At 36.0% G+C, this 15,039-nt stretch overlaps 1 protein-coding gene across 4 annotated transcripts in view; it reads right to left on the bottom strand.

Moving 5' to 3' along the window:
• The window catches only part of RNGTT (RNA guanylyltransferase and 5'-phosphatase), a 193,437-nt gene that overhangs the window by 152,426 nt on the left and 25,972 nt on the right, over positions 1–15,039 (bottom strand). For all 4 annotated transcript variants that reach the window (XM_055713704.1, XM_055713707.1, XM_055713706.1 and 1 more), the window contains 3 exons: positions 12,293–12,542; positions 5,628–5,737; positions 4,639–4,740 (listed from right to left, as the gene is read on the bottom strand). In XM_055713704.1, the coding sequence (XP_055569679.1) occupies positions 4,639–4,740; positions 5,628–5,737; positions 12,293–12,542 (462 nt within the window). The remainder of the gene's footprint in view (positions 1–4,638; positions 4,741–5,627; positions 5,738–12,292; positions 12,543–15,039) is intronic.

Here is a 15,039-nt window from a genome sequence, read left to right as displayed (position 1 = left end):
TTTGGAAACAGCACTACAAAATTGGATACATTTGTAAAGCCCTACATACCCTGTAGCTAATGGTAACATACAGAGTATATTTCAACGCAGCCAAAAGGCATGATTTAATAGTGGGAAATTTACCCTTTGGAATTCTTGTGCCTTATGAATAGACTAGCATTAAAATTACTTTTAAGACTTCAGTCTGACAACTGTTCCAAAGAATATACAGGATAGAATTCACAAAACCACTCAGAACAGCTGCAGACTTAAGCGATTTATTTTTTATAATAATAATAACTTAAAGCAATATGATTTTAGAGGTGTTCTTTCCCCAAAACACAGTTGCATATAATATTTACATACACACAAATAGCTGGCACAAAGAAAATATTTTTCCAGAGAGCCAATGCTAAGTGAGCTTCAAAGCTCTTTTAATTTAAAGTTTGCTTGTCTAAACCTGAGATGTAAACGTGCACATCTTTATACACAGGCATTCATGAAGAGTAGGGCAGTTCACACTGCATTTCCCATTGGAGCAAACATGCTCCAGAACGAAAACTGGATTGAGAACAAGAGGTGTGCCTTGCTGATGTTCATGGAACAAGGGCTCTGGAAACGAGGCGCAGAACAAGGAAGACCATGGTGTAGGCACAAAGTCTGTAAATCTGGACAGACTAAGCAAGGGTAAGTCAAAAGATTTTGAACTCAGGGCTGCAAGAGAATGGAGGAGGATGAGTTTTTACACAAACCAGACTCAGAACCCACACGTTTACAAAAGTGTGTAAGATACCACTCAAGTAAATGAAACATCTAGAGAAAACTACTGTTGCAGGAATAAAATACAGGTATTTAACAATGGTGAAATGTAAGAAGTTTGGCTAAGTTGAGCAAATATTGCTATTAACTGAGATTAGAATGTTTTGGCTAAGTGAGAACGTATAAAGTTATTAGTTAAGCACCTGCTTTTCTGAAAGTCCAATCCGTCTGATGAAACAGCAGTGCTTTTTTAAGCAAAAAGAGAGAACACAACAACAACAAAAAAACAAACGTATGCAAGCCAAATAATATTGTAATAGGCAGACCCTAGACTGCTGCATCTAAACTACACTTAACAGAATGGCTTCAGAGATATTTGATTACAGGGGTTTCATCTCCAGATGAAGTAAGCAGGGGATCCATAAATGGATCTCTACTAACTGATATCTTAATATTAAATTCAGGAAGGTCACGCCTGTCAACACAAGCATTCAGAATAATTAATGAAAACCTGTTTAATTGCATATGGAGTCCAGATCATCAGAGAACAACAAAATAATTAGAAGCATGTCCAATGGAAAAACTGTCATCATCATTTTTCATTGTTGATTAGCTTAACTATCATGCACCGTGTCTAGATGTCCAAATAATAGCTCAGGGTTTCATCTTTAATCTCTCTTTCACATCACACCTTCAGGTGAATATCAGTAACATTGAATCTTTGTAGCACCATTTTCCTCTCTGAACATGCTTATCATCTCTGTATCTCCATAAACAACTACAAGTTATTACGTATTGAGAAAATTTAAAAGAAGTATTTCATTCCCTCAGTTTTATTCTTCATCCAGTCTGTTTTGTCACCATCCTAGAACTGTAAAAACACAGGACAGAATGTCCAAAATACTGAAATTTTCTACAAGAAATTACATGTACACTTTAATTTCTCTTACAAAGGGCAGTCTTCCAGGTGCACTACTATTTTCTATATATTTATTTTAGTATTCAGTATGTATGCATCCTCTACATCTGAGTAAGAAAATAAGAATACTCCCTAAGACTTCAATTTTCCAAATGAATAATATATGACAAACACTCACTCTTCATATTGGAAACACGAACAAAAAAATAAATGTGGAAAAATAGCTTACAGCCCCACGGAATAGCACTAATTGTAATTTTACAACATCTTTGTATTTGTTCTAAGACATACCAATCCATATTAGCTAACAACACACAGTTTTGCACACGTTATTCTTCAGTGGCAATGCACACTAAGAGACACTGCAGATGAACCAATTTTTTCCTTTAGTATCAAATGGTCTTCTGTAAAGAAATTATTTTAAAAAGCAGAATTATTTTCTGCTATTACTATTTTGTGAAGCAATAGGCCTAAATTATATGAAAACACATCCATACTGTCTTTAAGACATACTAAAATACTAGTGTAAACCAATCCCTAAACAAAGGCTTCCTGAAGGACTAAGCTGTGAAAAAAGGCAAGGATTATCAGCATCTGAGCCGCACAGGACATTAATACTTTGTAAACATATTTTCATAGTTATACAAGTCAAGTCCACAGGCAGTATAGCTGGAATGTGGATTAAAAGCATAATAAATGTAATAAATGCTAAGGCTCCCATCTGGCTCTTTGCATGGTCAGTTTAAGTTGGCCGAGTTTACTTGTTTAGGCTCAGCAGCTTTTGAATGCACTGTACTGCTCCGAAAATAAGCCTGAATCTCCCAACGCCATGTTTCTGTAACCTCGCACCCTGTGAACACCTGCATCACATTACCCCAGTGCTTGTGCATACAGCCAGCCAATGTTCATAAGCCAAATATTCCCACCCATTTCTTAATGCTTGGATGTTATATTGAGTGCAAGTTTATTTTGTATTTTCACACCACGCTCTGCCCAAGCTAATAAACCGTTGAAGTACAAACTCCACTGATGAGAGAAACCTGAAGGGCTTTTTTTTTATAGGAGACAGCTTAGTTCTGGCTGAATTGTGCTGAACCCTGACTGACTCCATGTGGAGCCACTTGGTAATTCTTCTAAGACACCTAATTCCCCATATTTTCCAAGCTTTTCATAATCTAGGATACTCCATCCTATTACTAAAGATAACAACCCTAACAAAATAAAGAGCACAAGAAAAACTTTAGAAGACAGGCTACACTGCCTTTTATTTAGTATCAAAACTCTGTTGTCTCAGCACATGGAAGGAGAATGCTTTCCATTGCACTGCTAAAACAAAACTCTTCTTGCACTTAGCCATATGCACAACCAGTATTTTAACTTCACCAGCCTGAAAACAAAAATTATTACCTCCTGGTTTTGAAAGTATACATTTCTTCCACACAACTGATGCCTTCTAACTTGTACATGTGTAAAGCACCACGCGCAGATGAGCTTAACAGTCCTCCTCTTACTGTGTCTACATTCACTGTAATTGCACTTTCTCTGATCAAGTCAAAGCAGGTTAGAAATCTACTCATTTGCTCTAAGTGAAGAAAAACTAAAGTCATTCCACTTAGCACAGATTACAATTGCTTAAATACCACTGTATGTGAAGAACATCTTTAAGAAATAAAAATCAAGCTATGGAAATGAATGTGTCTTACAATTTAAATTCTTCCTGTTACTCAGACACTATTGACTATGATGTAAGAAATCACACTATTAATGACCTCAAGCTAGCACCCAGAACAAAAAGGAACACTGTGATCCGAATGCTACATGTAGCATAGGTTAAAACCATTTCCATTAATATCTAGAATTCTTGATTTTAATTTTGAAACCAGAAATACTAAAGAAAAACAGAAAGTTAGATGTAGATGGTTACTTCAAAACCTCAAGAAAACAGTTGTAATTTCACAAATGTTTCAACCTATTAAAGATATTCAGTCCTATGAAAATAAGTATGATTTTGGAGGTTTGGAATATTACAGAAGGTAGTTGCTTGTATGAAAAGCCACAGTAGCTCCTTGCAAGAGTACAAGGAAACAGGGCACCTAACGTGTAGGGTTTTATTTCAATGTGAATAGCAAATACCTTCTGTACCTCATCCAAGCTGCTGGGTATAGGGACAAGAAACCCCATGTGACATGTTTTTTTCATACAAAACAAAGTAATGAAAGGATACCCACTGCTACCAGATGCACACGTTTGAACAACAGAGTCTCATGCAGTTGAGATTGATCTATAACCAGTTAGCGAAGAAAAAAAAGTGTTTTCCATTCTGTATTTGATGATGTTAGCATTTCAGAGCAGAAGAAACACCACACAAGTATACTGGAGAAGTTAAATATAAAGATACGTTTCAAACCAGAAATAACAACACTGAAGAGGTTCAACACATCAATCCAATCAGATTATAGTCCGTTATAAAAAAAAAAAAGTTACCCCTACAATGAATGTAAGAGAACTGGTAATGGAAAATTAAGCTATATTGACTCTTTCGCTGACCAGAACTACAACTTTGAACTATGGATCACAGCACACATGAAAAAACCCTATGAAATTTCTAATGCTAGACAGCTTCTGAAGGATCAACTAGAAGTTTTAATTTAGCTTTTATAAACAAGTTCCTTAGCTTAACAAACTCTTACTGTTATCTAAGATTATTCTAAGACCTTGGTAAGTCCTGACTGACAGACAGTCAAGGGTTATGAAGAATAAAAGTACATACATTAACAGTCTGTTTGCAGAACAGCTGCTAAAGAAACTTGGCCACAAACTTCAGCAAATGTTAGGTACCAAGACAAGCAAAAAATTAACCGCTGGAGTCAGTTTTCTTGTTAGAATATGCTTTGTCCTTTGTAGAAGCAAATTGACTTTCCTGAGAAAATACAGTCTACCCAATTTACTGGGTGTTTCTTTTTAATTTAAAATTAACTTACCGAGTGCCGTCTGCTTTCCAGCTAACTTTGTATGGCTTCTGTTCCAAAAATTTAATATTTTGCTTGTCCATGGAAACAGGTTGTGCTCCAGGGAATCCAGATCTTAAAAAAACAAACAAACAAACAAAAAACAACAAAAAATACATCCATGTTTATTAATGTTCTGCAATAAACAGTCACACATGGCAATGCATTTTTTATGTTAGACTAAAGTTACACCTTGTACCAGACTTGCTGCAAGGTTAACTTGGAGTTAGAATATCTTCTCCAATAAGGTATTTTGCAAGAGGAATCAAATGCCTCTCTGATAAGAACACAGGTATTTGTTTACGACAAAACACTAAATTACGTGGAACTTCAAAGCTGGAGGAAGAGATATTTGAATTCAAAATTACAAGCACAGGAAGAACTATAAGCATCAGCAGGTCAGTAAGCATGGTGAACAACTGCCTGGATCGTCAGCTTTGGAAAGGAGGAGTTCAGAATGTGAGACATTAAAATCAACATTCTCATTAACATTGAACACAAATCCAAGTTGGCTATAAAAAATTAGTATTGTACCTCAATACTGAAATGTATAAAGAAAAACTATAATATAATAAAATAATAGAAAGCAGTTGTATAAATAAGTTGGGAATGTAGTGCAGCTTCAGCAAGCACTAAATTTTAGACAAATACCTGGACTAGACTACATCTGGAACTTGCACAGGAACAATTCATCTGAAAACATTTTGTATCTCAATGGAAAAGCAGTTCTACAATCTTCATTTTTAATATCAACAGCTGATCACACCATTTCACAGTACAATGCAAGATCCTCATCTGTTTCACTATTGAGTGTTTTTGGGGCTTGCTTTTTTTTTTTTTTAAACAATCCATCCAAAAATAGTTACTTTTTCTCATTTTTACAATGAGTTCTTCCGCAAAACTAGGAATGTAACACTTATTTCTAGACAGTATAAATAAACAGGTTCTAAAGGTTCTCATACCCTTCCCATCCACAGAACTGCTGACATTTTTGCTGTATTCCTCCTAACTTTGGTTGTGTTGTCACTTGGGTCACACATTTAACTGTTATTCCTTCCAAGAAAATTGCACCCTAAATAAAAAAAAAAAATAATTAGTATTTAAGCCTTCATAAAAGCTGACCAGAGCACATTACTACAAGATTGTCTGTTTTTACAAGTTGATCCTCATGAACAATAGTAGCTTAAATATTCCTTAAAAATTTACCCCCAGATACCAAGATACATCACTTGAGATTTGCCAGTAAACTCACTGGTGAGCCATATTATGAATGTAGGAACTAAAATGACTTATTTATGGGGGAAAACCTAAAATAATGATTAAAAAAATTTACAAAGGAGGTAAATGGTAAGGGATAAGCATTGTTTAGCTAGTACTCTCAAGAAAGTTGCCATGTCAAGCTACAGCATCAGACTCATTTTTCATTTGCAACTAAAATTATCTTATTTAAAAAGAAAGTACATTAGTATCAAGTATTTAATAGTAAATTGGTCACACATGGAATTTCAAGGTAATGCAAGATGTTTATTTATGGATGAAAATCTGAACCTAAAGCAAATCACCATATATTAAAGGTCACAATATCTTCTGGCAGAAGCCCTTGTGACACCACTTTTAAGTGTGTCAAAAAGTATGGCCTCAAAATAAACAAACTGGAAACCAAGGACAGAATTGACATATGAAATGTTAAATAAAGTTTCTAATACATAAATAGTATTTCCAGACCAACAATTCTGTGTTTTCCTTGATTCATGAAAAGCAAGAGCTGCTCACTAACAGTAGAGATCTAACACAGAAGGTAAACCTAAGTAGCTCGGTAATTACTGAGCTCAAGTCACTGCGAAAAAATCTTTAGACAAGAGGTTTCTGCTGGGTCTTTTTAAAGACATTAAGTCATTCTTTTCTCCCTCTAAATCAAAGATGTATGTTTTCAATTAAATATGTTAATTTTATCAGACCTAGATGGTAACTGCAGTACAAGAAGTTCAATTACATTAATTTCACCTCCAGCTGGGTATCTACCACATTTTATGTCTGAAAACTTAAAACTTACACCAGAGGGAAAACAATTGAAAGAATGAATGTACTTAAACAGCAGCAGACTTAAAGGGCTCTCAGTTGGTCTAGGAAAAATTTATTAACAAAAGAGAAAACATAAACGGCTGGTTTGTAACAAAGTATTTGTGTGAAATTATACTTGCATGATTTTATTCTCAATCTAAACCAAGTTACTAAAGTGGAGGTGCTATCCTGAATGCCACAGAAAAGCCTAAATAGAGATCAATAAAAGAATACTGAAAATAAAACTCAAAAATAACTTGTATATTTCAGAAAAAGTTTGATGCTGAGTGGAATAAAAACAAATTCTGTACAACAGAACACATTAAAGCCATCAGATCTAAAAAGCTACATAATAAAAGATCTCTTTAGAGATCCCAATTTGACCAGATTTATTTCAACAGCATCTCAAATACATTCGCAATGCAGACTAAGAAGATCAAAGCATGGTGTTTCAGCTGTTGAATTATGAATCCTGCAAATGAAGGTACAAGTATTGTGTATGTCATCACTAAAATGTTTGAAACTTGCCTTAACAAATCTAGCTGCACACTACTGATGAAAGGAGCTTTTTTGCTCCTTTTTCCACACACCATGGCACTCATCTGTTCTACTCTTGAGCAAGTCTAGGAACTAATTTGGCAAAAACAGTATCATAAATTAATAATTTTCTGGCAAATTAGTATCCTAAACTAGTTCACCATAGGATGAGTCAGCACTAGTGCCAGCACAAGGGAAGCAGAAGGAACACAGAAGTGCAGGGAAAGCAGGACTACAGTTTTCAGTACAGCCTGCATTTAGTTAAGATTGGCTCAGTTGCATCTCCAAATTGTATTCTGAGAACAGTACATCCTAAAGAAATACCCTAGTGCATAACCTTAATCACCTTAAGCTCCACAGACCTTTGGTGCATCACTTGTCCCATATTATTTATGTGGGCACCAGCAGGTGCAATGGCACACAGGTGACTGGGCAAGGGAGACAGACAGTTACACGTGCCTGGCCAGCATGTTGTCTGAATTCTGTCTGGTTAAGAGCACCATGACCAAAGAAAAATGGTTGTATCTTCCTTCTCAAATAACGGCAGAATGTGACAGCAGTATGACTGCTATATATTAAAGCAAAAGGCAGGCAACTGGAAAAATTCTCCAGAAAATAAAAAGTCATAAACATGAAACTGGTGCTTGCCATTTGAAGGTCTCTCTTGCAGGTTATCTGCCTCAAGTATACTCACTAGCTAAGGCACAGCACTATGAAAACAAGGTGAGTCACTTGGGCACCTGTCCCTGGCCAACTCAGCGCTCCAGGTTTCATGAGGACATTTCCTCGGATAAGGTGCCAAAACTCAGCCAGATCCAGGCGCTTGCCGCACCGTTGTTGAGCTAACAACCCCCTCTGGAAACACTACACTGGAGAATACAGTGCAAGGATGCCAGAGCGTGCAGCTCAGCAGGAGCACCTGAGGTCCTCAGTGCTGCTACTAAGCCAAGAGCTATAAGCCCTGATGGATCCAAGGTAACTACATGCACTCAGTATCTAGTCTCTGCACAAGCTGTACTAATCAATCAAGCTCTTCCCACCTGCCACCATATCCCTCCACCCATCACTTCAGCTGAAGGAGAAGTGGCGATATGTATCATCTTGTGTTGGTTCAGATCCTAAACACCACCTGGAGGAGTGGGTGCGAGTGGGAACAGCCCCAAACACACACCTCCCTAACCCTAGTGGCTATCACCAGGCCTGGGTGATAGCCATCTTCAGGCTACTCAGACCTGACTGGGTGCCAGTATGCTCAGAGACTGCCTTCCAGAGGACAAGAAACGTTCCAAAACATGTCAGGAAGAGACACAGCCTGCATCTTCTAAAAGACAGGAAGGGAGAGACAGGAACTTACACTGATCAGCTTTGATTTAATACCTAGAAATACCAGACCAAATCACAAGAACTGCCTCTAGGCATGTACAAACAAAAAAGATACAACAAAAATATACTGACTGTCACTCAGTAACCATGGTGTTCAACTAATCATTTGGTTTTGGTGATGAAACAAGCTTCACAGAATCAGGAGAAGCAGGAAATATCACATCTTTTGATGCTGGTTTTTGGCTCGGCTTTTGTTTGCTTGTCTTGTTCTCAGAGGGGAACTCAGAAAACATGGGGTAGATCTAATTTCTATAAAACAGGAGAGCAACACGTTTTGAAACCAGGTTCAGAGGAGCTAGTGTTTCACGAACAAAATGGAAGAATACCTTGAGGAGAATCTGCGGGGTTGTTTAGGTATAAGAGAGTTAATTTATTTTCCCTAAATTTCCTATTAGCATATTCTTATTTTTGTGACATCTGTGAATTTAGTAACAGGGATACAGACTGTGATGGCAGCTTAAGAATTCAGTGTTATCCTTAATTACAAGAATGGGCTGGAAAAAACACTGTACAATTCAGTATAAACAAAGTTCTACACTTAACAGGGCATAAGCAATTACACAAACACACACTGGTAGGTAATTAGAGGAAAAGATACGGAAGCACCAAGAGAAAAAGCGCTGAATTAGTATTATTCTGTCTTGTAAAAGGCAATTATATTGAGATATATAAACAGAAATACTAGCCTTAAGATACGAAAAATTAATTCCTCTCTATTAAGCATTAGGATGGCCTCAGCTAGAGGCTTGTGTTCAATCATAGGCACCACAGTCTCAGAAAAATGTGAGTCAACACGACAGAATACAAAGAATGACAAGAATGGACAGAAATACAAAAAATATGGACTATAGGGAAAAAGTGAACAAATTGGCATTTAATGTGGAGAAAGAGGAGGCTAAAAAGGAAATTACACCCATATATGAGTATATAAAATGCTGCTGTAAAATCAGAAAATTATCTTTTTTCCATATCCATCAAGACACCCATGGGCAGAACTGTAAGCACAGGGGTTAAACTTCAGCAAAAAAAAGTAGGTTAGGCAGAAAAAAACCAAAGTCATGACATTTAGAAACAAAATACTTTGACAGTTAAATAATAAATATTATCCTTCCCAACTATATCAACCATGAGGTTTAATGGTTTCCCGGTCTCACAGATGACCACAAGACACCTGCACACAAAATCAGCTACCATCTCTTCTAGACCATTGAGATGTAACCATCCATTTTAGAAGCGCTACATATCACACCCTGTAATACCTGTGAAATACACAGCTTACATGGGACTAGAATAGGCGGCACTCCTTATTAAACAGTAAAAGATCCCGTTGAAAATTCTGAAGGTTCTAGCTCAGAATTATAACTTTTTGTCCTATTTGCAAAACCAAGTATTTTTTGCTCCAAAAACTTTTCTCCCTGAAGTGAGATTCTAAGTGTCAGTTAATAATGTTGCTTCGAAGCTACAATTATTATGGCATGCGCTGACAAAGTCAATGTGTGTTTGGATTTGCTGTGTAGCATCTGAGACCACAGCAAACAGATTTGCTGTTACCTGTCAACTACATTCAGATGATGACAAAGGAAACTGTAATGGCATTATGTTCTAACTGTTCCCACAGTTTATGTAGCATAGAAAAGAAAGGCTGTCATGACTTTTTGACATCAAAATATGGAATTTTTAATGCAAGATGCTGCAATAAAGTTTCTCACATCCAAGATGGAGTTTCTGAAATGGACAGCATGCTAACTTCACAGGCTAGCCGGGCAGCTGCTTCCGACTATTCATTATCCTAGCGAGCTGCCTGGGAAGTGTCTCATCCTCTACCTCTAAACTTTACTTGTCCCCAAAAAGACTTAGGCCAACATGAAATCATTTCAGATCTCACCACTATCACCACAGCCACCTCTACTTTGACACTGTCTACCCTCAGGTGTTTACAGAAAGAGTCAAATTTGAAGGCTGAAAACAAATACTACAAGAAATCAACATAATGCTGAAAATTTAGCCCTTTAGACAGTAAAATAATAAGAAAATCTGAGCAAGAGGTATTTACCTGATAATCATACCCATGTAGATCACATATTTACAAGGAATCACAAATAGACTGTATCCATCTCTACTGAGTTAAGCAGTCCAATCTGCCAGCCAAGAACCATGGTAAAGAATTCTCCCAGTTCCTCCTCTTCATGTCAAAGAATGTTCCTCCAGAGCTGCAAAACTGAATTATACGAATATGCATATTAACTAGATGATTCTTTTTTCATAAATTCTCTAACTCATAATTACCTTTTAGTCATTAATATGCTTATTCGTATAATTTAGCTTCCAGCTTTCAAAAGAACTATGGTGGCAGAAAAGAAAAAGCCTGGGAAGCCAGGATCATGATTCCTGTTAAACAGACCAGTTCAGTTTTATACTTGCTGAAAAGAGGCTGTCATTGGATGTCACCATCACACCTCATTTGCTAACACATCAAAAGGCAAGTCAAAAACACAGGTCTGTGGTTCCAGCCCAAATAAATTTTCTGAAATATCAATGTTTTACTGCAAGGCTAATGGAGGTAGTGACCATATCCCTGAGTATATTTTTACTATGGATTTTCACTGTGTTGGCAATTTTTTATTCCAGCTGATAGACTATTTGAAAGTTTTCAAAGTTCATCTTGCTTCTCTGGACAAGATTTTATATTCCTTTCAGGCTAATTTCTTCCATACTCCATCTGTAAACCACATTGAGCAGCTGCAGTAACAACAAAATGCATTTTTGCAGCGTATTTCCTATGAGGATTTCCAAGTGTTTGCAAACAAATACACCTCAGACACAAGTAAATGAATTCAGTGTTATGCAAAAAGAACCGAATCTATTTTTGCACTCAGCAACATTCTCCCCTAGTTTATCTGCAAATAAAATAAAAAAAGTCAGGGATTTGGAGAGAACTGAGCCATTAGTCTTCAGATGATACAAGTATATTCTTCACTCTGGAGTATTAGTTCCATACTATGGTAACTACAGCAACTTATTTCATCAGAATTATGCAGATGTATGTTCAATCACCATAAGCGATCAGCCATATTTCTTATCATGATACAGTTAAAACAGCTTTGAACAAAAAATAATTTCAAAGCTGCCTTGGGGATTTTAAGCTCATATTGCTTTTTGATAACACAATTCTCAACCCTCCAAAATTTCAAAAGGTAAGAATATTTACCAAAATGAGCAGTGAATTTAAAAAAATTCTGAATTTCATCCACATGGCTACAAAAAAATAAGTAAAAACTGTTTACACATATACATCATAACATTTCACCCCTAAAGATAAAGCGAATAATTAAAAAGTGCTTTACCATTTCAACGCAAATTTATTAAAAATTGTTATACAAGAAAAAATTTAAGGAATTTTTACAACTGGAATAACTGGAAGTTGTAACAACAACTGGAAGTTGAGGTGTTGAATGTTAAAGTTCGAAGTTCATACAGGATGCATAAGAAAGCTTGCAATGAAGATACCAGTTTTTCCCGGTTAAGAGACAATACTACCAGTCCTTATATGCAAGAGCACTGGCACTTGTTTAGCATGTATTTGATGACTATGAGTTTATGAAATTAAGTATAGCAATTAGAATAGTAAGTTCTTAATCAAAAATACCAGTTTTAGGCGTTCTTTTTTCCTCTTGCCAAAGGAAGAGCTTGATGATCCAGGTTCTGATTCTTGGCCTCCTGTTTTACCATTATCATCATCCTCCTCTTCATCATCATCAAAGCACCATTCTGGTAGCTCAGGTGGTGATGGTGCATCATCTTCATCTCCATAACGACGAAATAATTCCTTCAAATAGTCACCTTTATAAATACCTGGTGGTCTAGCCTGAGCAAAAGTGGCCACAGCAGCCTCAATACTGTCAAATAAAAATTGAAAATTACTCTGGATGCTTAATTTATATGTTTTAGTCATATTCTGCCTTATCAAACCTAAGATTTATTGGGACTGAGAATTAAAAATTCCAAACTGGTAAATGCAAAAAAACATTCATTATATTTGAAACATCATGCTTAGATCAGCCTGGTAACAGTTGCTCTTGCACAAGATTCTGCATAATTATGTAGGCACTGCATATGTTCTCAAAAGTAACTGCATCTTGCACTGCTTCCCTGATTGTAGCAAATAAGTGGTCTGTTGCTCACCTAGGTAAAACTTTTATTGCTACAGAAAAGGCATGAGTGACACATAGACAAGTACTTAAAAGACTGAATGAAGACAAAAAAAGCAACACAAAAAGAGATGAACAAACTTAATGAAGAAAATTGCAAGTGTTGAAATTAAAATGTGGCAACATTTTTCCCCCTAAGAATTATCTCTCCTTTCATTAGACATTTTGTCATCACATTGGGAAAAAGCATCCTCATCTTTTCAAATTACTTCTCTTTCCAGAAGTTACTCATAAAAAAATGTAATTCAGAAGCCTTTTACTGTGCAGCTAACACTTAATCTTAAGTGCTTTAATAAACTGGAGACTGGATCAAAAAAAAATTAGAAACCAAAATTAACAGTCATGCACCTTTACTTGCCAACTGGAAAGCACTCCAAAATATACACCAGCAAGCACAGCACAAGGGGTTTATGATTACTATTTTCACAATTCCTTTGAAAACAGTTAACATAAAACAATGGACATAATTCTGTCTACAATTTGTCATGGCTGTGTGGAGCACTATGTTCCATGGACCAACATTTAGAGATTTTGCTAAATAAAAGGAGAAATCACAAAAGGTACATGCCCCTGTTAAGCTTCTTGACAAGCCTTAAACTGGAACAAAAAGTCTTAAAGCTGGAACAAAAGTACAGATTACATGCTGTGATATGAATTTTTTCATTTAAGAAAATAGCCTGCCACTGGAACAAGGAAAACATAGAGCTAAAATGCAAAAAAAGAATTTAAATACCAAAAAGTATATTTTTTTTTGTCATATCTGTACAGTATGAGAAAGAGCCTGAGAATTTTATGAAATAAATTTCCCAGAATAGACAGAAACACCTCCCAAGAACCAGTAAGTTTGGCCCTCTCTTCTGATCTTTGGTAAGAGTAGAAAACAAAACATTTTCCAGAGTAAGACTATCAAATGGTCAGCCATCAGGTCTCATAAATTACAAGTTTAAGAATCTGAATTATTCATATACAGAAGAAGCTTTAATATAAAGAAGCTTCATATAAAGAAGGAGCTTTCTTCGCCATTCTGTTTTCTAAGACTCCTAATTTTCTCCTCACAAGAAATTTTTTATTTTGGTATCTTTCTTAAATTGTTTCAAATCTTCCGTAAGCAATGCCATAGAAAGAACAAAACAAACCAAAAGGGATGGGGCCTGAAAGATGCTTAGATTTGTCTCTGATGATATTAGAAGAACTCTATATAGTATTCTGGAATAGATGGCAATGAAAGCTAAAAGAAGCAGCATAGATTTCAAGCACGGAAACCTAGCTGAAAGAAAACATATTTTGCAAGTTCTAGAAACATAGCAGTCTTCAGGAAAAACCAGTTGTGAAAAAGAGTATTAAGGTTTCTGATCACTACTTGGAGAGCTTTCAGTCTGGATGACCTTTCTTTAAACCGAACTATAAAATACATCTCAGTATTCACAATACATCAGCAGCATTCCTGTATCATACACTTAAGGAATGAATGCAGATGGATTTTTCCATCAGGAAAATCTTATTTCCTCATCAGCAAATAACAATGCCTATTTTAAAGAATGATACAGCAAATTGGATTTATCTTGATACAATTCTTAGCATTAACTACCACCTTCTCAAAATTCATTCTTTTGCTGTGGACATTTTTCCCTATCAGATTGTTCTACTAAAAAAATCTGACAGAGATGAACAAACTTGATAGACCTAAATGGAGGGGAAAAAAAAAAATAAAAGAAAAAAAAGAGAGAGACATGGCTGTTAAGTTTTAAGGCTTTTCCCACAGAGTTTTGAAAATAAAGAGAGGCTCCATAAGAACAGGAGTTCCAAATAGATTCAAATGCATTTCCTCTTCAGAACAAAGGAACAATTCTAAGTCTAATTATTGCATACTGCTTTAAAATTGTTAGATTAAAAGCATACAAATTTGCTAGTTCATAGGAACAAACGGATTCATACTATAAAGATATTTGTATCTGTGTCTACTTCTTATGCTCAGCTAAGATTCTGCCAAGATTCAGCCACCCACTACTAATGGTGTTCTGTCTCCATTACTCCAATGTCTTTCTTCCAAGTTTACTAACAGACAACAATGACCTAGTTCTTTGCAAACAGCTTGCATGTACATGCTAAGTGCCAAATAACTGTATGTCCAGTCATATGAAAATGCTGCAACAGCAGTAGAATTTTCTTCACTTAAATGACAAAA

This window comes from Falco cherrug, chromosome 6 (assembly GCF_023634085.1).
Source record: "Falco cherrug isolate bFalChe1 chromosome 6, bFalChe1.pri, whole genome shotgun sequence".
NCBI lineage: Eukaryota > Metazoa > Chordata > Aves > Falconiformes > Falconidae > Falco > Falco cherrug.
This window is presented reverse-complemented; position numbering and strand designations above follow the sequence as displayed.